We start from the raw sequence: 24,079 nt of genomic DNA, 5'->3' as shown, positions 1-24,079 counted from the left end.
TGTTTACAATATATATTCTCAACTAAGCTATCTACACACTAAGTATAACCATAAAATGTACACATAAAATGCTACGTAAACACAATTACAAATGTAGATTCTTTATTATAAATTTACAGCGTAGGAATGGCGATAGCGCATGCGCATTGACCAAATTATTTTTCACATATACAGTCAAGCGTAAAACAATTTGTGCAATAACTGTAGCATAGTGTACATAAATATTCAACGTAAGTGGTTAAAATTTCATAATTTAGTTCAGCCAACAAGTTGGTAGCTTGGTTGTTCGGTGCAATTCCGAATATAGGAGAGGGAGTTAAAAGCAGACTGAGTCGAGTGTTACGAAGTCGCAACGGCATCAGTGCAACAGGAGGTGTGTTGGGATTGAACGTTCAAAGATTCGACGACTGACCTGTGGGATATTTTCTTCATAAATTCATTTTTACGCGCACCAGAGGCCCGTCCAGTGATCGAGGTAATGATTTTCATAGTTTCATATTATATTTACTCATTGATGCAGTTGCACGTAAGGGAATAGCGTTCTATTAATAGCTAGATTATTTTGGCCTACTTGTGTGTTGAAATCCAAGATGGGAGGCTCGACCACACACACCCTTCGTTCTGACCAATCAGCGCGCAAGTTTTGGTTCTTAAGGCTAATAACCTTTGTCTTCCATTTTATTTACATGGACGCAACGTAGCGTAAATAGACGTTTCTCTTACGAGGAAGAATACGGATGTTACCTCGTGTCATAGGAAAACAGTGAATACAAAAAGGTGCACTGTGAATGCTGTACTTAATTTTTTAACGTATACGAAAATTCAACGTTTCAACGCTAAAGTTTAGGAGCATGTATGTATAAGCACACGATTGATACACGTGTTGAATTCTTTTTATAAACATTGGAATGTAGTCTAAATTATTGTTGCGCAGGTGTAAAATCAAATTAAATTTTAATTTTCTAGTTTTTAACGAATACAGTAAGAACTTTTTATTAAGAATATTTAAATACTTTTTTTGGTAGACCATATGGAACGTCGTTAAATGTGTTTACAATTTTTCGTGTTCATAGAAATCTATTATTGATCTATTATTGATCTGTTATTGATCTGTTATTGCGTTTCTTGTTGGTGTATTATAAACATTTGTTTACTATTTTTGTATTATTTATTTCAATAATTTCGCATTCTATGTATTATTACGTATTATTTATTACTCTTTCTTGAAAAATGGATTTCGTATTTATGAAAATTAATAGTACAGTAAATTTCGTATGTTTGATTTTGGAAATATCATTTATTTTTTATTATATTATTAGATTAGATTATATTATTATTAGATAACACATACAATTTTTCGTAATAAAATTTTAGTTTTTGTAAAAAGTATATATATTTAACTATATTTTATTTTTTGTAAAAACTATATATACTTAACTATATTTTAGTTTTTGTAAAAACTATAATTTTTTATGTTTTAATTTAATGATCTATTTACTCTTTTTTTACCACTTTCATGTTTACTACATTTTGTCCATGTAGATTATAATATTGAATGATATTCTTATTAAATATCTGTCTTTTAATTATTAGAACATTTTGATGTTTTTAGTTAGAAATTATTTAGGGACATATGAGGAAATTGTTTTTGTGTTTTCATTTTACATATTACTGTCTTATTTTATCACGAAATTAAATGAATTTAATTATAAGAACTATATAATACTCTACTAATAATAGAAGTACTATAATTATAGAAATTTCTACAAGAACATAAGAAATTTTTGTTTTCATTGAATATTAAAATACTCTCTGCATATTCTTGATCTCCTCAACTGTTGCATATTTATGTTACAATTGCCAATTAAGTCTGAATTTAAATAGTTTTTCCTATAAATTTACATTTAATGTGAACAAAGTAAAATATCCATAATATTTTCATAAAATTTTTATTTGAAATGTTTCTTCAACATCACAAAGTATCTAATTATTAAATATTAACATTATGTATTCAGAATTTATAGTACTAATATCTTAAAATAAAAATATTTTATTTAGTATAAAATAATGACGAGTTTTACACAAAAATTATTTTTATACCATTGTGTTTTTATTTAATGTAATATTAATTTACAAAATTATTTTTATAAACAATTGAAAATTGTACACTTTTCTAAAGAAGTAGAAGCTTACTTCTTTTATCACAAAAACAATGTTTCAAATATGTAGTAGGTCATTAAACTGCCTGATAATGATATCAGATATGAATTAAATTCCATTCATTTCCATCTTTATCAGTTTTTTTTTACTGATATCACCAATAGTACCTATATAGTGTGTGATCCTGAACTTTCATTGATGAAAATAAGCTTATACATGTATTATCATTATTAACAAGTTAAAATAAAAAAATCAAGATAGTTTATCTATATTAGTTGATTGTTACAAACATCTAAACAAGATACTTTTAACCAACTACATCTTTTTATAAATTTGAATTTGGCACTTAGAATAAGTCATAAATGTTGTTCTATTAGTAATAACTACTTTGTTTGATTAAATAATTGATAATATATTATTATTTTGCTAATCATTTCATAAAAAATAATTAGAGAATTTTTTTACAAGATCTTCTAGTTACTGGAACTAATTTTTATGAAATTGCCAATTATTTAATAGTGTATATTAAACTTGATTCTGTTGTTGTAAGTTCTAAAAAATCGTAATTATCCTATTAAAGTATCTAGTAAATGTCCTATTAAAGTATCCTTTATTCTGTAGTCTAACCTTCTCTTTCCACAAATGGCGGTAACCTTCAAATCGCTGTCGATTTTAGGTATTATGTGGAAACAAAAAACTATTTCGTGAGTCATGTTTTTACATTTAATGTCGTCATTTGCATTCTTAATTCAGAACGTAGGTTTCTGTGATTAATTATCATAACTTTGACAAATGGCAACAATGAGCAATCCAAATCAATTAACGCGAGAACTTTTGTGGTAGAAATAATTTTTTATAAAAGATATAATACATTTATTAATATGTTATTTGAATACAGCATTGTAACTGTATATCAAGGATTACTATCATTAATGCACGAAAACATTTGTATTTTATAAACTATGCGTTTTGAAAATTTACAACTTTCACTCAGATACTTTTAAATTTAAACAGTAGTCTTATAATGAAATATTTTACAAGGAAAAATATACAAAATGATTTCTCTGCGCGTTTCGTAGGAACTTTCATCTGGACAAATATTCGACAAAATAAAAAATAAAATTAAATTGTCATTTTTGAAAAACACGTAAGCTTTAGTAGGTTCCACTTCATAAACTGGATTTTGCATAAAAGTATTAAAAGATATAAGAACAAACTTATCAAGAAATGTAAATATTTCAAATATTTTCTGTCTTTGTACTAATACACAATTCTTCTTTATAATTATAATCCTAGACTTTCATCAAAACTGTAGATGTAAATATATGTATAATGTAACACATATAACACATGTATATATTTTACGAATCGTTCTTAACTTTGCTTAAAATATGTTCTTTCACGTATTTATGTAAAATAATTGTCCTTCTCTAATAAATTATGATTTCAACTGCTTATATTAATTCGCTAACTTAAATATGTAATTATGATTAATAAAAAAGTACTTATTGTATCATTAATTAACAAATTATATTCATGTAAACGTTTTGTCAATTAATAATTGTTTACATTGGAATTCGAGAAAAAATTAAGAACAAAAATTATGCAGATTATAGTCAATCACGAACGTATTAGTAATTTACAAAAATTACCTTAAAACTTATATCTTAAACGATTGAAAAAGTTAGCATGAAAGTATTAATAACTAACAAACAAAGATTTTCTTATTTTAATGTTTGTTTAAAAATAATATTGTTTCACATATTTAACGTAAATTATTTTAAATTAATTAATATTTAGAATTGGCCAATTACATAAAGTATTTATATTTCAGTTATTTAAATTTCAGTTTGCATTTTTGTGCTATCAGCAAAAAGCAATCATTATGCAATCGGATGTGCTTAGAATTGGTCCTATTTTGAATGCCTGTAATTCGATAGATTAGTGGTCCATTTGCGGTACATATCAAAACATTGTTTTCGATTGGTCGAACATATACAGGGGATCTCAGAAATAAGTAACCGAATTTCAAGCGTGTATGTTTTAAACCTTCAAAATAAAGAAAGGTCAAACGGCTACATTGTTTATTATACTTTTTTTTTACTTTTTTGTGGACTTTTTTCTTCTGATGGAATTCTACAGGAAAAACCTGAACCGGTTATAGATACAACTATAAGTGTTATTTTCGTTGTTAATATTAAACAGTTACTTATTTCTTTTTATCAGAATGAATTAATGGTTTGAATTATATTAAATTATCAGGAAGATACTATTTATTAGAATAGTGACTGATTTTAATTTTAAGTGGACAGCATCTATTAGGTATACTTAAGTGCAGGAAGTGTTTGCAGACATGCACATGCATGTGTTCATAAATCAGGGTTTTCTTACATTCTTAAAATTCACGGAAATATGTAGTTCTTAAAACATGACAGTTTATTTCTGAAACATACCTAATCTGCATTTTAAGATTTGCACATAATAAAACAAAAATTTGTTCCTAAATTTTGGAATATTTATTTAAGGAAACATTTCCTTGCTTTTATAATATAACCATTATTGACATTCTGCATAGTTACAAATCAGGAAAAAGGTATCTTCCGTTGTTGGGTAATTAAATGATAACGTGTAATTATGAAATACTCTCCATTTCAAAATAATTTATTATTTTTTATTTAAAAATGTAATTAATACATTTCAACCGAAGGGTAATAGTATATAAAAGAAAATTTCATGAAAATTAACAAAATTTATTTTTTGTGTGCTTGAAAATTTAAGTATTTTGTTTCGCAGTGTACATAATTCATATTTTTGCCAGTTAATTAGAATTTTTTACTCCTGCTAAAGCTAGATGTATATCCATCCAAACGCATAGTGCACATGGACACCTGTAAATCGATAGGTCAATCAATAAAAAGGTATCGTTGTACTTTACAACGCGTGTAGGCTGCATCACTGCAAACGGTGAGAACGAAATTGTAGAGCAAGAGGAAATAGGCCAGTTGACCTTACTTAAGAAGCCGCAATTGCGGCCTGTACACGTTGATACGTGAATACTATCATTACGATATGTTGCAAATAGGGGTGTCACTTACCGATACAAAAGCAAATCTTACTAAAAAAGAAGTTTAGTTACTTCGATAGGTCATAAATGACAAAATTGGCCACTGGTAAATAAAGTACCGATACTTGGACAAACAGACAAAATTTATTAAGTAAATTTTTATAAAGTATACCTTTTGTAAAGTAAAAGTAGTTAGCTATATTTATCTAGGTATACGCAAATGATATTCGGCTATTGTACACTGTACAGTAGACAGTTGTTATCAGCCTGTTATTTTGTTTTTTTCATAGAACTAGAGCCATATTTTTCAATCTTAACTCTGATAAATCGACGCATAGATTAATCTAGGAAGCGTGATATTTGCATTCTATTGTAAGCTTGATGATGCAATAGTATACTGTGTAAGAACTGCATTTTCAGGTCATTTATACGGTGTGTTCCAGACCAACTGATGGTACAAGTGGAAAGGGGGTGATTCTACATGAAAAAATAAAATGAAAATGTGGAATACAAATTTTTCATAGCACGCTTCGTTTTCGAGAAAATTGACTTTGAATTTTGACCGAGTATAAGTGTACCGAATTACAGTTTTAGTAGTTTGAGGGGCAAACGGGAAAAGGAAAATGTTCCTAAGGTACCGTAGAAAGATAGTCAGTAGTTGGACTGATAATGAGTGTTCCCTGTACCTAGTGTACCTTTTAAACACTCAAAACTATACTTTTGTACGCTTGTACCCGACCATAATTCCAACTCAGTTTTCTCGAAAATGAACCACGATATCAAAAAGTGTATTGTATATTTTCGACTTATTTTTTCATGTAAAATCATCTCCTTCTCGCTTGTATCGTCAATTCTGAAATGCCCTGTATAATATACGCATTCGGGCAAAAGTTTGGAATCATTTTCTATATTAAAGAAATTTTTAGTACCATATGTATAACAGAAATAAAATTTTACAGGATGTTATTTGTCCATATTTTTGTGCTTTCTGATTGAAATCATTAAAAAAGAAAGAAAGAATTTTTATTGAAAGGGAATATTATTTTTTAATCTTACATGTTAATAAGTAAACTTGAACAAAAAAGATAATTTCTCACTTTATGTATGAAAATTTTGTTTCTATACGTGATTTTAATCTAAAGACATACAAATATGAACAAGTACCCTAACAGAAAAATTGATTATTTCGATCTAGTTTTATAATTTATATAATTACACAGTCTTATAAATTTATAATTTTTATGATTATTTCTCATTCATAGTATTAGTACACAAACGAATTAATTATCTCATATGTGGTATTAGAATGAGAGTATCAATATACATATGTATTTTAGTATTATTATTGTTTGAATTTCTAGAAAAGAGAAAACGACGTTCGCTCATGTAACTGATAAAACTTGTGTAATTAAAGTACACGGAAATTGATTATAAAGCGTAAAGATTTAACCTTGGCTGTAGTAAATCGTCGGGAACACAATCAATTACGATACTGATAAATTTTGCAATGTAGTAGATTTATTCAAAGCGAAGCAAATAACAAAAATGATATTTCCCCCTTGCGTCATTTATTTATGTGTATAGTTTATCAGTGACAAATGATTACGCCTTTTTACTATTATAAAATGTTTATGACGTTTGAACTACTTATTACGTATGTACGATATTTTATTATATAACTTTATTGTGAGATTCTTTTTATTTAGAAGAATTTAGTATATTTATAGTTTATATTATTACGAATTACAGGGCTTTTACTGGTCTACTTTAGTCTCGATAGAAACTCGTTCCTATATTCGGTACTTAGAACCGTAAAAACGAAGGAAAGTGGTTTATCAAATCAGTTTACGCACTAACAATTTAAGTTTGCCTTCTTAAAAGCAATGACTAAATAAACTGAAAAACTATCTAGTTCCAAGAAAACTAAATGACTCATCGAATCTAAATTCAAGAGAACTTTCATATTGCACATTTGCTTCAAAAGTGGCACACTTTAAGAAATGTGATTTTCACATTACGACCATAAGATAGTTTTATATACAATATATTTTGATAAACATAATTCGTTAGATTGTGTCATTTTTGAAGCAACATTAGACCAAGAGTCCAAGAGATATTATTGATGGAAATGAGTACACACATAAATAGTTAACATGAATATGAATTTAGAATTTATAATAGTCACTATGTCAGACTGTGAATATAATAGACAAACAGGCTTAGAATGTACAGCGAGATCAAGTAATTGTTTGTTAAAATTGTTGCCACTCTTCCAGCCAGACGAACGTCGTCCAAAGTCCAAGGTTACATAAGAGAAACGCACAAGCGGTAATTCAGTCCTAGCCGCGGGTGATGTCCCTTGCACACTTTTGCCTTCCTTTATGCATCCTATTGTACGCGCTTATATCGTGATTATGTCACACGCAACTATACATTCAAAACATACTGTACAATAGCATTTGTGCCAGCAAAGTTCTTAGGAACCGCAGAATTTCGAGTACTATTTGTTGGAAACTGATTTTTATTTTTTAATTTTTGTTTTTGTTCGATGTTTTTGTATTTGTCTAGTTTTAATCAAATTTGATAAATTCCACTTTATCTAATTCTTTTGTTCTAAATTTTTTGTATAGCTGAAAATTTGTTTTTGTTTTGCAAGAAATGCATAATGTATGACTCATACCAATCTGTAATTTTCAGTTCGTTAGTCAGCGCGTGTTTTAAATAGAAGCGTTTCTGTTCATTAATTTTAGCGACGATAAATGATCCAATATTAAACATACTCAAACTTTTTTCGTAAAATGTGATTGTATTATTTTTTAAACAAATCAATTTGTCCAGCAGCACTCATTTTCAATCATTTTTTAACTCGTCTTCATCAATACTGTAACGCGTTAAAAACTAAATATATTAAAAAACAATAAAACCAATAATTAATCATCAATGGATATTCATATAATTGTCTTATATTATAATTAATTTTGGGTATTTAAAACTTGCTATTCACGCTTCAAATATATTAACGAAATTTAAATAAAAGTTTAAAACAGCATCATAGAAACAACTTTGTCTAAAAAATTATAATTATTTAATGTTATATAAAATTTTTCTTACTTTTTTATGATATTTATACTTAGAATTGTCTATTGTTAATATGATATTTTCAATTTCAGATTTGTAATAAATAACAAATGCCATGGCGGAAGCTCATGCAGCTGTAGCATTTAGTTTTTCTATCACTCATGAAGGATGGGATGTTAATTTCGATAGAGAAGTTTTAAATTTAGTCTGGCAGTCAGGTGTTCGTTCTTGGAAAAAAAGGTTTTTTAGATCTCTTGTAAGTATAAAAAACATTATATTAATACCATTTCAAAACAAAAATCTAACATAACACAATTACATTAATTTCAGAACAATTTAAGGAGTGGCATATACCCAGCTTCCTTAGCAAGCTTATGGCTAACTATAGCAATAGTAACTGCAGTACATCTTGCAGGGTACAAGGTACCATATGACCTTGTTGGCAAAACAGCACCATATCTTTCAGGGTAAATTTAATTATATTACACTCCTCCTGCATAAATCTACTTTATAGTTGCACATTTATTGGTTACTAATTACTTTTTAAATTAATAGGACTGAAATAGTGGCACATGTAACTGGGTGCTTTGTAATTGGACTTCTTTTATGGTTGTTGACAATATATGCAATTCGATATACTTTAAAATTACTGCTTATCTACAAAGGATGGATGTATGAATCGAGAGGAAAGGGGTCTAGTGTTTCACGAGTAACAAGAATCTGGACCACATTAGTAAAATTATTTTTCGGTTGGCAAAAACCAATGCTGTACAGTTTTCAAGGGTCCTTACCACGACTTCCATTACCTTCAGTAAAAGATACAATGAAACGGGTTAGAATATGAAATACTTTATAATTCTATGCTACTTATAAGTAAACATTCACCTTTTCGTCTGATACTTAAAAGTATATTTATTTATGCAGTACCTGCGAAGTGTTCGACCACTGCTAGACGACGAAAACTATGTTCGCATGGAAAAGCTAGCTAAAGAATTTGAAAACGGCATTGCTGTGAAACTTCAGCGTTACTTAATTTTGAAATCTTGGTGGGCAACTAATTACGTTTCTGATTGGTGGGAGGAATACGTTTACTTGCGTGGACGATCTCCAATTATGGTGAATTCAAATTTTTATGGTATTGATGCTATCCTTATGCATCCCACTACTGTGCAATCTGCCCGTGCTGCAAGTGTTATTTATGCGTGCCTTCAATACAGACGCCTAATTGAGCGACAAGAATTAGAACCAATATTGATCCAAGGTTTGGTACCTTTGTGTTCATGGCAGTATGAAAGATTATTTAATACTACGAGAATACCGGGTCATGATACAGACAAACTTGTACATTATCAGGACTCTAAGCACATTGTTGTATATCATAAAGGCAGATATTTCAAAGTTCCTATTTATCATAAAAATAGAATTCTGCTACCTTGTGAAATTGAAATTCAAATGGAACAAATTTTAAACGATAAATCAGAACCTTCAGAAGGAGAAGAGAAGTTGGCTGCATTAACAGCTGGTGAAAGACCAACATGGGCGAAAGCCAGAGAAGAATTCTTTGCAAAAGGAGTAAACAAGGCGTCCTTAGATCTCATTGAAAAAGCAGCATTTGTAGTTGCATTAGACGATATTCCATATATATATGATCCAGTAAGTCATATCATTGAAATAAATCCTGTTCTCAAATCTACAGTATTATCGTAATATTTTACGTTATTAGGCAAAACCAGAAAAGTTAGATGAATATGGTCGAATTCTATTACATGGTAAAGGATATGACAGATGGTTTGATAAATCATTTACTTTGTGCGTCGGGAGCAATGGTAGAGTAAGTAACATTATTTAAACACTAACTAAATATAATATACAAACATAATAAATATTAATATTTCCATTTTACAGACTGGTTTCAATGCTGAACACTCGTGGTAAGTTTTTCTGAGAAAAAAACATATTAAAGAAACTAAAATAGACCATTTTTATTTAATTTTATATTTATATAAGACAAGAAGATGGTTGAAAAAGTTGTTTCGCAATAAACTTAATTTATAAGTAAACATTATATGTCATATATTTATCAATGACTTATTCATAATTTGTACTGATAAAACAACATGTATTCTTTGCAACAAATATGCGAAACATCTTTATTACATTAGATTTTATAGTTCTTCATACATGTAGAAATTTACTACTGATCTTGATTATTGACATTAAAAACATAAAAATATTCTCATTTCATTTATCTAAATATATTCACGCATTAAAATATATATGTATTATTAAAAATTGGTATTATAATGCTGTACTGCATTATATTGAAATCTATACATAATAAAAAGTAATGAGCAGGGCAGATGCTGCAATAATGTCACATTTATGGGAGTACGTGATGTCTCAGGAAACCTGCAGCAGACAGTAAGAATCTTTCATAGTTTTTGGTGTATCATTCTTCACTATTTCTTTTGCTTCTCATGACTTTTCTCTGATCTTTCAGAAGGTTCAACGTAACACAACTAATAACAGATATTATTCATTAAGAACTTCAAAGATTTTATTTAATTAAAAATGAATACGCTAAAAGTTATTATTTACAATTTTCCTTAAATTCCATGCACTTACAATACAAAAAAAGTCATATTTAATATTCTATATATGTGTATAATTATTTATTTTATATGTAATAATACAATTATTATAGTTGTTGATATAGTAGAGTATTAGAGCATGCTTAATGAAAATTGAATATTTTTTCTACTCAATTGAAAATTGAATAGAGTAAGTTTTATTGAAAATATTTTTCCTAAAAGGAAAATAATTAAAATGGAATACTTTTTGCATAAAGTATACTGTATCTTTGAGGATCTATATAAATTCTGCCATCTCTTTGTTTTATCTTTATCTATGTCATTGGTGGTTTTAATAATTGGTGGAGTATAAATAATTTTACGTGCATTTATTATGCATTTATTATTGCATTTATTAATTATAATTTAAACAATTTTATTTACAATGGTTATTAGGGCTGATGCTCCTATTATGGCATCTCTATGGGAATATGTTATCGCTAATGAGGTGGAAATGCGGTAATTTTTTTTTCTTTTCACTTTTTCGTTTTAACGTTTTTCTAACATTTTCCTTTTTTATATTTAATTTTTAAAAACTAACCAATATATTGATGCAACTAATTTTTCTCTAAGTTTAACTTAGCACCCATTTATATGTGCTAATCTCTGTTAAGCAATGTTTATGTGTGCATATATAGTTGAATTAATATATGTATATATAAATAATCACTTAAAATTTATAAAACGAAAATGAACACAAATATTCTAGTCTACATATACAAAAAACGTAAAAGTTTATTTAAATAGTATAAAGCTATAAAAGGTAATATAATTTTTTTTTATCACAATTTTCCAATTTTCTTTTTCTTTTTAATGAATTTTTTTACATCGCATCATATCTTTTAACATAATAAGAAAGGAAATATGAAAGTCTTATCCATTCATTTTTAAATTTGAATATAACACATAAAAATTTATTTTATAAGTTTTCTTATAAAATGTTTACTTTCTATGTGATTCTGTTACTAATATCGTTTGTGTTCATATATTACATTCATAACAATGTTTTTTACTTTTACACAAGCTTTTTTATATTCTCCCCTAAGTACACACGCAAAACAATATTATTTTACATCAAAATATTCATTATAAAGTATTTATTCTGAATATATTTCAGATATGGAAAAGATGGACACATTGAAGGTACATCAGAGCTTGTACCTCCATCTCCTACTCGGCTCCAATGGGACTTGAATACAAACTGCATAACTGCTATTGAAGAATCATATCAAGTAAAATATTTTGTAAATTAAAACTATTTCGTTAATACCTTTCCTCTACTTAGAAAAACTTCTTATTTGTTTTGTAAAGATTGCAAAGAATTTGTTGAATGACGTTGAATTACGCATTTACGTACACAATGCATACGGGAAAGGATTCATGAAAGTCAATTCTATGTCACCTGACGCATATCTACAAATGGCTCTTCAGTTAGCATACTATCGTGACGCTGGCAAATTTAATTTGACTTATGAAGCTTCTATGACCAGATTATTCAAAGAGGGAAGAACTGAAACAGTAAGACCATGTACAATTGAATCTACAGAGTGGGTGAAAGCAATGGAGGATAAGGAAGCTTCTGTAAGTTTTAGACTTAAATGTGCTGGTAATTATAAAACTATTCTAAGCAACAAATCTGAAAGAGTTAAATTTATCACTTATTTTGTACTGATACAACTAGTTTCTAATGTCTAAAGACAAAATGTAACTAATAAAGGAGATTATAAAAAAAATATTTATTTTGTAACGTAAATCGAGGCAATACGAAACAAGTAACGAATTCAATTTTTTAATATCATTGACTTAGACTATTTGCGTAATTATCAGTACAAATATTCTTATAAACTATAAATAGTATGTGTTTACTTTACATCATTTTCTTACATATCATTTCATTACAGATAGAACATAAGCATAAGTTGTTAATGGCTGCAGCAAAACAACATCAAAGAGGCTATCAAGACGCTATGTGTGGTAAAGGAATAGATAGACACCTATTTTGTTTATACGTAGTATCTAAATATTTAGAAGTGGACTCTCCTTTCTTGAAGGTGATATTATTTGACGATATACGGTAATTAAATTACCCCAGAAACATTTTTAAAATTGTTTCCTTTATAGGAGGTCCTAAGTGAACCATGGAGACTATCTACTTCGCAGACCCCACATGGTCAAACGTCGTTAATAGATATGAAAAAATATCCAAATTGTATTTCTGCGGGAGGAGGTTTCGGTCCTGTCGCGGATGATGGTTATGGTGTTTCTTATATTATTGCTGGAGAAGATCTGATATTTTTCCATATTTCTTGCAAACTTAGTTCTCCACAAACAGTAAGGATATAAAATGAATATGTACATTTTTAAGCAAGTATCGTTATTTATGAAATACAACTAATTCCATTTTTTATTTTATTTTCCTGTTTAGAATGCTGACAGATTTGCAAAACAAATAGAAAAGGCACTGGCAGATATGAAAGATTTGTTCCTTGAAAACAAGAAGTTACAAGCCCAAAAAAATGGAGCTATGTAATTAGTTTACAAGAAAGAAGAATCATTGTGTATAATTAAGAACTTATGACATTGAATACTTTTTTATAGAAATTTGAAGACAGCTCAATTTCATAATTACAGAAGATAACTTAAAAAAATGACAAACGAACACAATCAAGTATGATGCGTCAGAAACAAATTATCATTACATTTCAGACTGCGTATCAAAGGAAAGAATGAACAGAATTTTTTCATACTTATTTTTATAATGAATATTTTTATAGTAGTTATATAAACTATACTTAGCAAATATTTTCTAGCTTAACATTTTAGAAGTTACACAGAGAAAAGTACTCTGTACGAAGCATATAGAACATGCTAAAATTTTTAGTAAACTGTAGTTTAAATATTAAAGTTCTTTACTTTGAGGTTGAAAAACGTGGATGTGGAGTTATAGTAATCGCTAAAGATATAATAAAACATTACTAATCGAAGAAACTGTATGATGCGAGGCATATTTTGCGAGTCTAATTTGGGTAACAGCGTATTTTTAGTACTTTCCATCTATTAATATAATACAACAAGATATTGGGGTGAAGTATTCAAAGTTCTAAGTTCATTTCATCAAGCATAGATGATTTCTTTCAACCAATTCCTTAAAACAATTTAATCTTTCTTTTTAAATTCAATAATTCAATATGCTTAAATGTTATATTAATATTTAAGGTAATACTCATTTCTTGTTTTATATATCAAATACTATGTTTATAGAAAATTATACACCATTAGTGCAATTGTGGATCCTTACATTAATGGTTAGTTTCTATTTGAATTTATGAGAAATTTTATATATTCATGACCCAACATTTTCAATGCAATGTGATCATGTTAGTATTTAACGTGTAGGTATGTGAAATATTATGCCATAAATTTATATCTGCAACCTATCAATGCAAATTTTTAATGTTATAAGTAGATAGTTTTATATATATATAATGTATAATTCTTTTTACATCTTTGTTAAAATTGTACATGTAGGTAATGGTGCTTTTACGGTTTTGTTAATGGTATTTTAGAATCTTACGATTTATATATTAACTTTATTTGATGTAAACACAAAAGGAGACTATGATTAAATAAACATCAATGCAATATACTTACATAACGTGAATTTATAAAAACGTGTAAATATTTATATAACTTGCAACAATTGTATACTTCATTAAAAGGAAAAAGAAAAAAAAAGAAAATACATTAGAAGTAAGCAAAATTTATATGCTCAAAAATGCCAGAATTCTTAAATATAAGATTTATTACTATTAAAAATTTATGTAAGTTATATTTTTAATCCTTAAACCTATGCTAACAAATGTTAGAACTTATGATCTGGCAGGTAAAAGGGTATTATGTATCCTTTACAAAAATATATGAATAACTAAGGTGAATACATGTTGCTAACAATGAATTATTATATAGAATGAATTTTGAATGAATTTCTATTAGTGATATTTATTTATTTTACCAAAATTAATAATGAGGCTGAAAAAAAACGGTACTAATTTTTCAAAGAAAAGTACAGCAAAGACAGCAACTAACTTATAGTGAGTCAATATTGTATTCTGATACAAAAGAAATTTGCCGATTTACAAACTTTTATTTGTTACTTTTTAATAAATCGTAGATTTTTATTTAAAATTTACTGATTTGTTAATTATTTCAATAAAGTTTGAAAATATGTAATTTTTCATTTTCGAACTGCAATTTAAATATCTTTATCTCATTTATTTTCATATTTTAGAACGAATGAATAAACATGAAATAACATTTCAACCTCAAGATGCAAAAGAATTAAGAAAGAAAATTTAAATACTAGGAACAGTTGGAAACAATGTGTTCCTAAAAGTATTTGATTTACGCACAGAAGTTTTAAGTTTTCGTTTTGATGTTAAAAGAACAAATGATAGTTGAAATCTCTTGAGTCTCTTCCCACACATTACATTTAATAATACAATTCTAATACAGTATGATACTCTCTTATAAAGTATACTCACAATCAGACTCAAAAATGTAATCGAAGTTTGAATTACGAGTATTTTGAGTATTCAGATATTCGGATAGTAAGAGCTCTAACAGTTGTATCGAGAAATTCGAATCTAAATCAAGCGAGTTTATTTCATAACAAATCGTACAAGTATGTTTTTCTTTGCAAAAAAAAAAATAAAACGAGATATTTTGAATGAAATCGAACACAAATGTGCTCTTTTTTCGTAACACATATCGATAAAGCTCGTCAATGAACGGTGAGCCTATATCGAAGAAACATTGCACAGTGTCCAATCTAGGTAAACCATGAAGTTCGTGGCGTTAGTTTAGCTTGCTTACGCGCCGCGAATTCGCGACACGAGCGTGACGAACGCGGTGTGAGTGCGTACTGAAAATAAACAGTAGTGGAGTGGTGACAAGAGCGCGGGTTGAACGATGGCTTCGCCAAACAAAAAGAGCAAGGAATTAGAGGATCCAGGTTCGGGTGAGGGTGTCGAGTCGCGGGATTACGACATCGAAATACAGAAGACACTCGAGGAGATTGACGGATGTCAGAATCAAATCGATGGCCTCAATGAGAAGGCCAGCGACGAAATCCTAGAAGTCGAGAAGAAGTATAATAAGTTGCGTAAGCCCTATTTCCAGAAACGGAATGACATTATCAAGAGGATACCAAATTTTTGGGTCACCGCTGTATCCTTTCACACGATGACATTACGTTCTCGTTGATAATAATTAGTAATGTGCCTTTGACGTTTCTCGGCAATGCCGGCGTCCACCGGCGCTGGGCGCCATCTTACTTACTTGTATATCTACATAAGCATGTATAACTACATGCGGTCACGCGGAATATGGTATAAATTTATTATCGTAAAAATTACGTGTCAGGAACCCCACAGCAATCCTATGAATTATTGTTTTCTCAGTACATGCATTTCATTTCTACTTTACACCGCCTTTTCGCTACTTGCTGCGACTCGTTGTGCACTTCACTTATTAACAACACGATGTTTTTCTGTTCGATAAAGCCCTTTTCTTCGTTTATAATCCTAATTTGTTGGAACATTAGCATGCTACGTTTCCTTTTCTTTTGTTTTCGATTGTTTAACATTCTCTTTCAACGCTTGTTACCGTTTCTTCTACATACAGAATCTTACTCTGAACTATTAGGTCATTGTTGAGTAATATCTCGTTCAGCGTGTATTTAATGTGTAAATATGGAAAAGTTCGCGTATATGATTCAACTTTCTTTTTATTTGGAATTTCTTTAGTTAAAGTTTTCTCATTTTTCTTTTGATACTCTAAATTTTGTTGTACCAGGCTTTGTCGTTACATCCTGTTTTAGAAAAGACTGAATCGCAGTAAATTATAGCATATTTTTACGGAAATGAATTTTCTATAGGTGACAAAATAAATAATATTTAAAATGAATAACAGTTAATGATAAAACATCTTCAATTTTATCTTGGAGTAATATGACTCAGTACATTGAAGATGTATTTGAAAATAAATATGTTTGTACTGCTTTGTAGATATACAAATACAAACTTGGAATTCACTTAATTTCTCAGTTACAGGCTTAGTATGCCACGTGGATTCTTATTCTTTCATACATCATTATAAAATAAATATATTATGCATTATATCATGATTCTGGTTAGAAGAACCTTTTTTAAACAGTTTCTGAATAGTTGTAAAATATATATGAATCATTTAATTCAGAAAATACAAGCTTTCTAATGATATAATTTTCAGTTCCTTTCGCACAATATTTTTGTACTTAAAAAAGCAATGTCATTAAAAGAGTTAAATCATATCTAAAGGTCTAAATCAGACCTGTTCATGAGTGGTCCTCTTTAGTGTTCTATAGTCTCATACAGTAGTATTGAACTTTGTTCGTTACTCATGTTGAAAACAAATTGATGAGCTATTGTTTTTCTAGTAGGATATACAATCTGTATAGATGTAAAGTGATAAGATTAGGGTGAAGAAAAGGCATAGCCAAAGCGCACTGTGTCATTTATTACAGACTTATAATTATTTGGACACATTTTTTCTTTAATTTTGTTTATAATTAAAGTTTAATATTGCATCAACTGCTTATTGCCTCCGGAACATTCAGAACAATCCCAATTTTGAGTTTTAAAAGAAACTAATGAATCTCCTTTAAAGTTTATGACTAATTTAGTATTGCTTAGGTTTAACATTATATTATTTATTTATAAAAATTAGCACTTTTAGTAAATGTACATAGGAGGAGTTTGTCTCCTGGAAGCTAAATTTAAACTTAAATATTATTATAATGGAATTAATCTTTTACACATAAAATACTATAGTATAAGTAAGTTATGAGAGATACATTTTAGATGGCCATGTAATTTCCTTATTATATATATAGTTTGTAAACAATAAAGAAATAGCAGAAATTTTGGAAGAAGATGAGGAAGATGCACTTCGATTTTTAAACAAACTAGAAGTTGAAGAATTTGAAGATATTAAATCCGGTTACAGAATTAATTTTTATTTTGATGAAAATCCATATTTTGAGAATGATGTTCTTACAAAGGAATTTCATTTAGGATCTTCTGGTGAGCAGATTCTTAATCTAAACCTTACTTTTAAGTCTGTTTTTATTATATTGTTCTTCATAAACATTCGATTAAAATCAGTCATGTTACCTTAAAATCATATGTATATAATTTCTTACAGTATTTAAACTTATTTAAAACAGGAAACGTTTAACTATTAATTTAATATTAATAATTTTTAAATTATTTACAAGTGAAGACAAAATCTATTTGAATATTCATAGTTTTAATGTATCTCCTGCTTCTTTGCAGGAGATCCAGCATCCCAAAGTACACCTATTCGTTGGAAAGAAGGTGCAGATTTAACAAAAAGAGCAAAAACCAAAGCCCCACTAAAGGGTCGCAAAAGGCCACTAAAACACAGATCATTTTTTGAATGGTTTACGGATCATGGAGACCCCAGTTCAGATGAAATAGCAGAATTAATTAAAGACGATATGTGGCCTAATCCATTGCAGGTAAAAGTACCTCTATGTCAGGCTTGAATAATGAGAACGAGTATCTAGAAAAAAGTTACTACATTATCTGTATATCCATAACACTTTAGTGCTATATGTTTATTTTGATTTGTTTTTAAAATGTGAAACTTGTCAAATAGTATAGTTTATAAAAAATTTTAAATATATGGCGAATATTGAACATAATATATTTATTTTCAGTATTATTTGGCACCAGACATGGACGTTGAAAATGGTATCGAAGGAGATGGTGAAGATTGTGATACGGAAGAAGAGGAAGAAGAAGAAGACGGCGGTGCAGATGATGGTGATGACGCAGGCGAGGGCGAGGAAGGGGATGATAGTATAGTTGTTGTCGAAGACGATGTGGATGAAGATGAAGAGGAAGAAGAGGCTGTGAATGATGAAGATGACGGTGTAAATGAGGATGATGAGCTCTTAGTTGACGATGATGTGGATCGTGAAGGTATAATATAATATATACGCTGCAGAATGTATTCTACAGTGTTTAAATAGGAAGTAAAATGTTATCTTTTTTTTTTTCTTTTTTACATTACAGAAGGTGAAGGAGAGGAACCAGAATAGAATTCAATGTTAATTTTTCGCACTATCGATTACAGTCATAGACATTGAGAAGGAATCACTGAAAATACACGTCAGATTGGTTGAAAATAGATGATGTTTGCAGGACTGAAAATATTGAGCCATATGAATAAATCTTAAAACAACTTTGGGAAAACAAAGTAGAAAACAGAGTTTAGCAGACTGAACCTTGTTCGGCGCAAAAAGATATCGTGTGTATAAAATACAATATTTGCTCTATTGTGCCGAAGGTAACTAAAGAAAGGACGGTCTGAATTAAATTAGATAGGTTTCACTTTGCACTTTGTTCTAAAGCAGTGCCGGAATACAGTACGAATGTCTTAGTTATATTCATATGGCCTAGTCATTCTTTATCATAGTAGGCATACGATGAAGAACACCTGCTCAGCTTCGTTATGTCATAATTACACTAAAAAGGAAATAAATTATACAGTTTGACGAGATAGTGGACAGGTGTTCCTTTCATCTTGTTTTGTCACTAAAATTTATTCCATCGCATTACTTCCAGAACGAGGTGTTTTAGATATTTTTGAGGGTGACAATACTGTAGTTACACTTCAAGATACACAGGATTCATAACATACTTTATTTTTAAACTTGCGAAAGTAGGTATTTATAAAAAGATTAAGTTATTACTAGATTACATTTATACACGTACAGTCATAATTTGTTTAATATTGTAGCAATATAAAAGAAAAGAAAAACGATTTTATGTATTCTCAATAATTTAATGTACTTTGAAAGTCAATTGAGAACATATCGCAGGGAATTACCATTTTATTAATACCGTAATTTATTTATACAAACGTGGATATGTATAAGAATGTATGAAACGTAAATATGATTAATGCTTTTTATAACTATTTTAATATGATTTTATTCTTTATGTAATGTAACACGTTCTTACACCCGTTGTAAATGTAAAACAGTTTCATACAGACATTTTTCATTACACATTTACTTATATTCTATATTTTTCCGTACGATATCTATGCTGTCTACAAAAATTTACAAACATTCGTTTATAAATACAAAGTAAACTGCAAAAACATCTTCAATTTAATTAACTGTTTATACATTCCGTGAGCAGCTAAAATGTAAAAAGTACATGTCATATTAACATTTATTATTACTTTAAGCATCATATTTTATTTTTCTGATGTTACGTGCTACAACAATGCGTATTTTAATGTATTAAATATTCAAGCCAAGGAGAATGTTTGATTTGAATTAATATCGGGCGTCTGATCAGTGGATAAAGAATAAAATAATTACTTTTAACTGATATCTATCATTTATCATCTTATTTACAGGTTTTCTATTACGTCTGTTAGTAAAAAGTTTGTCGAAATAGGAATTCAACTTTGTCACACTCAAAATGTAAATGAATTTGAGAAATTCACCTCGTTCTCATTCTTCCAGATTTTACATTGTAAACTTTTCACTCTCGCGAAAAGGAAATATATCGCAATCGTTTTCACGTGTAAATTCGACACGTTACTTCTAATTCTAAAAGCACCTTTTCAAATTAACTGTTACGACCCAAAGGTGAAGTTAGAATCAGAAGCCATCATGATCCTGTTATATCTCCCGCGGTGTGCCAATGAAGAACACATTGCGATTGATTTTAGACTTCGGTGCAAATGTAAAGGTTCTATTGAAAGGTTCTGATCAGCGTTTCCTCTGGGATCTAGGAAAAATCAAATAATTACGTCGCTCAAAATAGATAACTTATATCTGATTTAATTACCCAAAACTATCAAATGGGCATGTTTTTAAAACGATACCTGTTTATATTAGGTCTTGGATAAAACAGTTTCGTATACATAAGGGACGATCTTTCGATTACATGAAATTACTACGATGTTAAAAATCTCTTAGAATAAGATTCCTATTTTTCTACTGAACGTTGAACGTTAGCAAAGTAAGCAATTATTTGATTCCTCCTAGAAAGCGATAAGGTGCGCTCTTCTAATTCTGTCATGAAACTCTTAACAACAACTGTCCTAAAATGTTCAGCGTACAAAATAAAGATACGTATTTAAAAGCGACGTAAAAGAGTCCTGCGTCGAGCTGGCATACGTGGTCGCACAAAGGATATTTGTGTCTAAAATGAGTGAACGAGAAATATACAGAGGATAATTGAACAGTTTGGGTGTAAGCATTTCTTCGAATCAATCGACGTAACTCGTGTCACGCAATCATACAGTAAATGAACGAAATAAATTTGTGAATTTGAGATAGGAATGAGTTTTTATATTTAAAACTTCTTATAAGATAACGAACACGCGGATGTAAGATTTTAATATAAGAATCGATCGAATGTTTTATCCCTGAAAATTTTGTTTTACACGCTATTGCTCGAAACGAATTGAATGTCGTCGCATCAATTTCTACGTATTGTCTTAACACGAATTGATTTTTCTGAGCTTTGTTGTATATCTCCCCCATTTGTCGATAAAGATTACTTTCTGGAGGCATCGCCGTTTTTCTTTCACCATTACCAATCTCCTCGAAAGAAATCCATTCCTTTTCAGTAGTTTATAATTTTGATACATACGATTGTTTGTATAAAATAGTTAACAATTTTCAGGCTGAAAAGATTTATTTTCTATATTATTATATTTTTAATAACCTACAAAAGATTTGAAGATACTGTTGTGATGAAGAATAAGATGAGAATAATAATTCATAACTTATATTTTAAGTTCGTCATACATGTACAATATTTTTTATGTAGTAAATTATATGTAGTAATTACGAGTTAAATGCGTGTTTATAAAGAATAATCAATGTAGCAAGTAAAACAAAATTTTTAATGGAAATATAATTTTCAGTTACATTTAACAATTATTTTCATTAATATTCATTTTATGAATGTAATTACATCGATATTGTTAATTATGTAACATTACTATAAAGTTTAAGATTTCTATTTTCGAAAATAGTACTTATAATTATGATATGTCTTACAAATTAAATTGTATATATTAAATTATCTATATTGAAAACTAAATTTATAACAAAATTAAATTAATCATATTATGTCAACAAGTTTTATATCAGCATAAAATATAGTATAAAGATATCATATTTTACTCTAAAATTTTTTAAATATTTAATGTTTTTTATTTTTACTGTTGAAAGAGCGGGTGTTCAAAATTTTTTAATTTAATTGTACCTATAAATTCACATTTCTGTAACTCGACGATAAGTGGCCAAATCGCGGTTCTTTGAAATACTTATAATAGCTCCTTGGTTCTCAATTGTTACTATGAAAATTAAAATTAAAGCAAACCTATTTTTCCAAAAAGATATTTTAGATACCTCTTTTTTATACACTTAGGTAAATGTACTTTTAATCTAAAAGTGATATTTACTGAAATATTTTAATTGTATACAAAAATATTGTTTCAATAAAGAATACAGCTCTTCACTATTTCTAATAGACAAAATATGCCTCCTATCATGATGTTTGACCACCACTGGTCTATGCTTTTAGTAATCAGAGCGCCCTCTATAATCAGATTTTCGCGATATTCAAAATAGCGGGAAGATGTTGCACTGATTCGGAGACTAATTAAGTATAGTTAATAATCAAAATGAAAGGTAAACTATTAATGTATTGTACAATAATTGTAAAGCTATTTAGTCATAGCACATGCTTTTTAGAAAATATAACATACATCGAAATTGTATGATACATTAGAATCCAATGTTCATAGGTAGAATCATAGATGTTACAATCTAGACAACAGTAGAAAAATTGTATATTGATTACTTGTAGTCAAACAAGTTAGCTTTAAAATATTTGTGCGTTTTTATAATCTAAGTTGAGAAATATGAAATTTCACATGCTAGAAGTCAAAATGATTACATGTGCTCGGAATTTTCTTAAAGTCATAAATTTCGCCGGTTTGCTTCCTCCCGCCATCTAGCAACTACATCTTACATATTTCATTAGTGTTTTAAATTATGATGAAAGAGCGTCAGTTGTATGGTGACAGCCGGAGAGTGCGGACGATTTACAAATTTTGTTACTATTAAGGTGTGTGTCATTTACTTATTAGTTAATAATCATTTGAAACACTATTAGTGCTTTCATTTACTTTCTATTATTTTTTTATCATTTAATATTAATGAAATTTTGATTGGGAATTTAATTGATATTTTAAGAAAAGTTGAAACCGGGTTCTGCGTTTTTTTTTGTTGTCTATTGCATTAATTTATACTTTTTACATCGAATTATGATTTTTTTACATTTTTTGTTACATTTATTATGTAACAGATTTATTGCATTATTTTTGAAATTGTATGTATAGTAATTTACTTTAACCTTTGGATGGAGAATGATTTTCGACGGACGCGGGAGATGAATGCAAGCTCATTTTGACCCATGATATAATTCCTATTGCAATCTAGTTTTGGGAAGGAATTATATAGAAAAACGCATTTTGAATATTATATACTTTAAACTGAACATTATATGCTTTACTCCTTTTTAGTTTTCTGTACATCTGATACATGAAGTAAGTGTACATTTTATATGATCCTTGCAAATAAATTTATTATACTTTTGACATCCTGTACTGTATTTAGGGTCAAAGTGACCGTGCATTCGTCGTACGAGGGTTAAAACAATGTTACTTATAACTCTAATAAGTTGTTGGAAAGCTACGCAGAAGAATATTTACGGCGCAAACGCATTAGCACTGCGCGGCGCTGTTTGAAATCCGAACCCCTGGTATCGCTATAGTTTTATATGAGTCTTGGTGTGGTGAGGTGCAGTTAAGCAGTCTTTCTATACACACAATAATCTAAAAAATATGAAGTCGTGTATTTATAAAAAAGAACAAAGTTTTACCAACCAAGATTCTGTTACGAGAGAAATTTGTTTAAGCAAAGTTTAAACATACACACTACTACTTTTATAATTTTAACGTCATTAGATTTATTTATATAGTC

At 28.8% G+C, this 24,079-nt stretch overlaps 2 protein-coding genes across 5 annotated transcripts; both read left to right on the top strand.

The window, feature by feature from the left end:
- Window positions 1-275: 275 nt before the first annotated feature.
- On the top strand, window positions 276-14,986 carry Whd (carnitine O-palmitoyltransferase whd). 3 transcript variants are annotated; one of them, XM_076381617.1, is made up of 14 exons: window positions 276-475; window positions 702-853; window positions 8,395-8,558; window positions 8,633-8,769; window positions 8,858-9,134; window positions 9,227-9,955; window positions 10,026-10,133; window positions 10,208-10,233; window positions 10,658-10,723; window positions 12,050-12,164; window positions 12,244-12,513; window positions 12,834-12,983; window positions 13,054-13,263; window positions 13,358-14,986. In XM_076381617.1, exons 3-14 carry the CDS (start codon window positions 8,418-8,420, stop codon window positions 13,460-13,462), a joined length of 2,334 nt encoding a protein of 777 aa, XP_076237732.1. In that variant the 5' UTR covers window positions 276-475; window positions 702-853; window positions 8,395-8,417; the 3' UTR covers window positions 13,463-14,986. The 3 variants fall into 3 exon arrangements, with proteins under 3 accessions (XP_076237732.1, XP_076237731.1, XP_076237733.1); XM_076381616.1 differs by lacking the exon at window positions 702-853 and having other exon boundaries at window positions 277-475; XM_076381618.1 differs by lacking the exons at window positions 702-853; window positions 10,658-10,723 and adding an exon at window positions 11,329-11,391 and having other exon boundaries at window positions 279-475; window positions 13,358-14,984.
- An 856-nt stretch (window positions 14,987-15,842) lies between these two features.
- Window positions 15,843-21,594, top strand: Set (NAP domain-containing protein SET). Of its 2 annotated transcripts, none has more exons than XM_076381623.1 (5): window positions 15,843-16,158; window positions 17,864-18,053; window positions 18,315-18,511; window positions 18,713-18,977; window positions 19,071-21,594. In XM_076381623.1, exons 1-5 carry the CDS (start codon window positions 15,901-15,903, stop codon window positions 19,094-19,096), a joined length of 936 nt encoding a protein of 311 aa, XP_076237738.1. In that variant the 5' UTR covers window positions 15,843-15,900; the 3' UTR covers window positions 19,097-21,594. The 2 variants fall into 2 exon arrangements, with proteins under 2 accessions (XP_076237738.1, XP_076237735.1); XM_076381620.1 differs by having other exon boundaries at window positions 18,306-18,511.
- The last annotated feature ends 2,485 nt before the right edge of the window (window positions 21,595-24,079 follow it).

The sequence above is a fragment of the Calliopsis andreniformis genome, chromosome 6 (genome assembly GCF_051401765.1).
Source record: "Calliopsis andreniformis isolate RMS-2024a chromosome 6, iyCalAndr_principal, whole genome shotgun sequence".
NCBI lineage: Eukaryota > Metazoa > Arthropoda > Insecta > Hymenoptera > Andrenidae > Calliopsis > Calliopsis andreniformis.
The sequence above is the reverse complement of the archived record's forward strand: the minus strand, read 5'-3'. Positions and strand labels throughout refer to the sequence as shown.

Bases quoted from the DNA above. Each gene is read 5' to 3' on its own strand.
- Whd (XM_076381617.1), top strand. From the start codon at position 8,418: ATGGCGGAAGCTCATGCAGCTGTAGCATTTAGTTTTTCTATCACTCAT. The intron at 8,770-8,857 runs GTAAATTTAATT...TTAAATTAATAG, and splicing joins ACAGCACCATATCTTTCAGG to GACTGAAATAGTGGCACATG. The intron at 13,264-13,357 runs GTAAGGATATAA...TTTCCTGTTTAG, and splicing joins AACTTAGTTCTCCACAAACA to AATGCTGACAGATTTGCAAA.
- Set (XM_076381620.1), top strand. From the start codon at position 15,901: ATGGCTTCGCCAAACAAAAAGAGCAAGGAATTAGAGGATCCAGGTTCG. The intron at 16,159-17,863 runs GTATCCTTTCAC...TTATATATATAG, and splicing joins CAAATTTTTGGGTCACCGCT to TTTGTAAACAATAAAGAAAT. The intron at 18,512-18,712 runs GTAAAAGTACCT...ATTTATTTTCAG, and splicing joins TGTGGCCTAATCCATTGCAG to TATTATTTGGCACCAGACAT.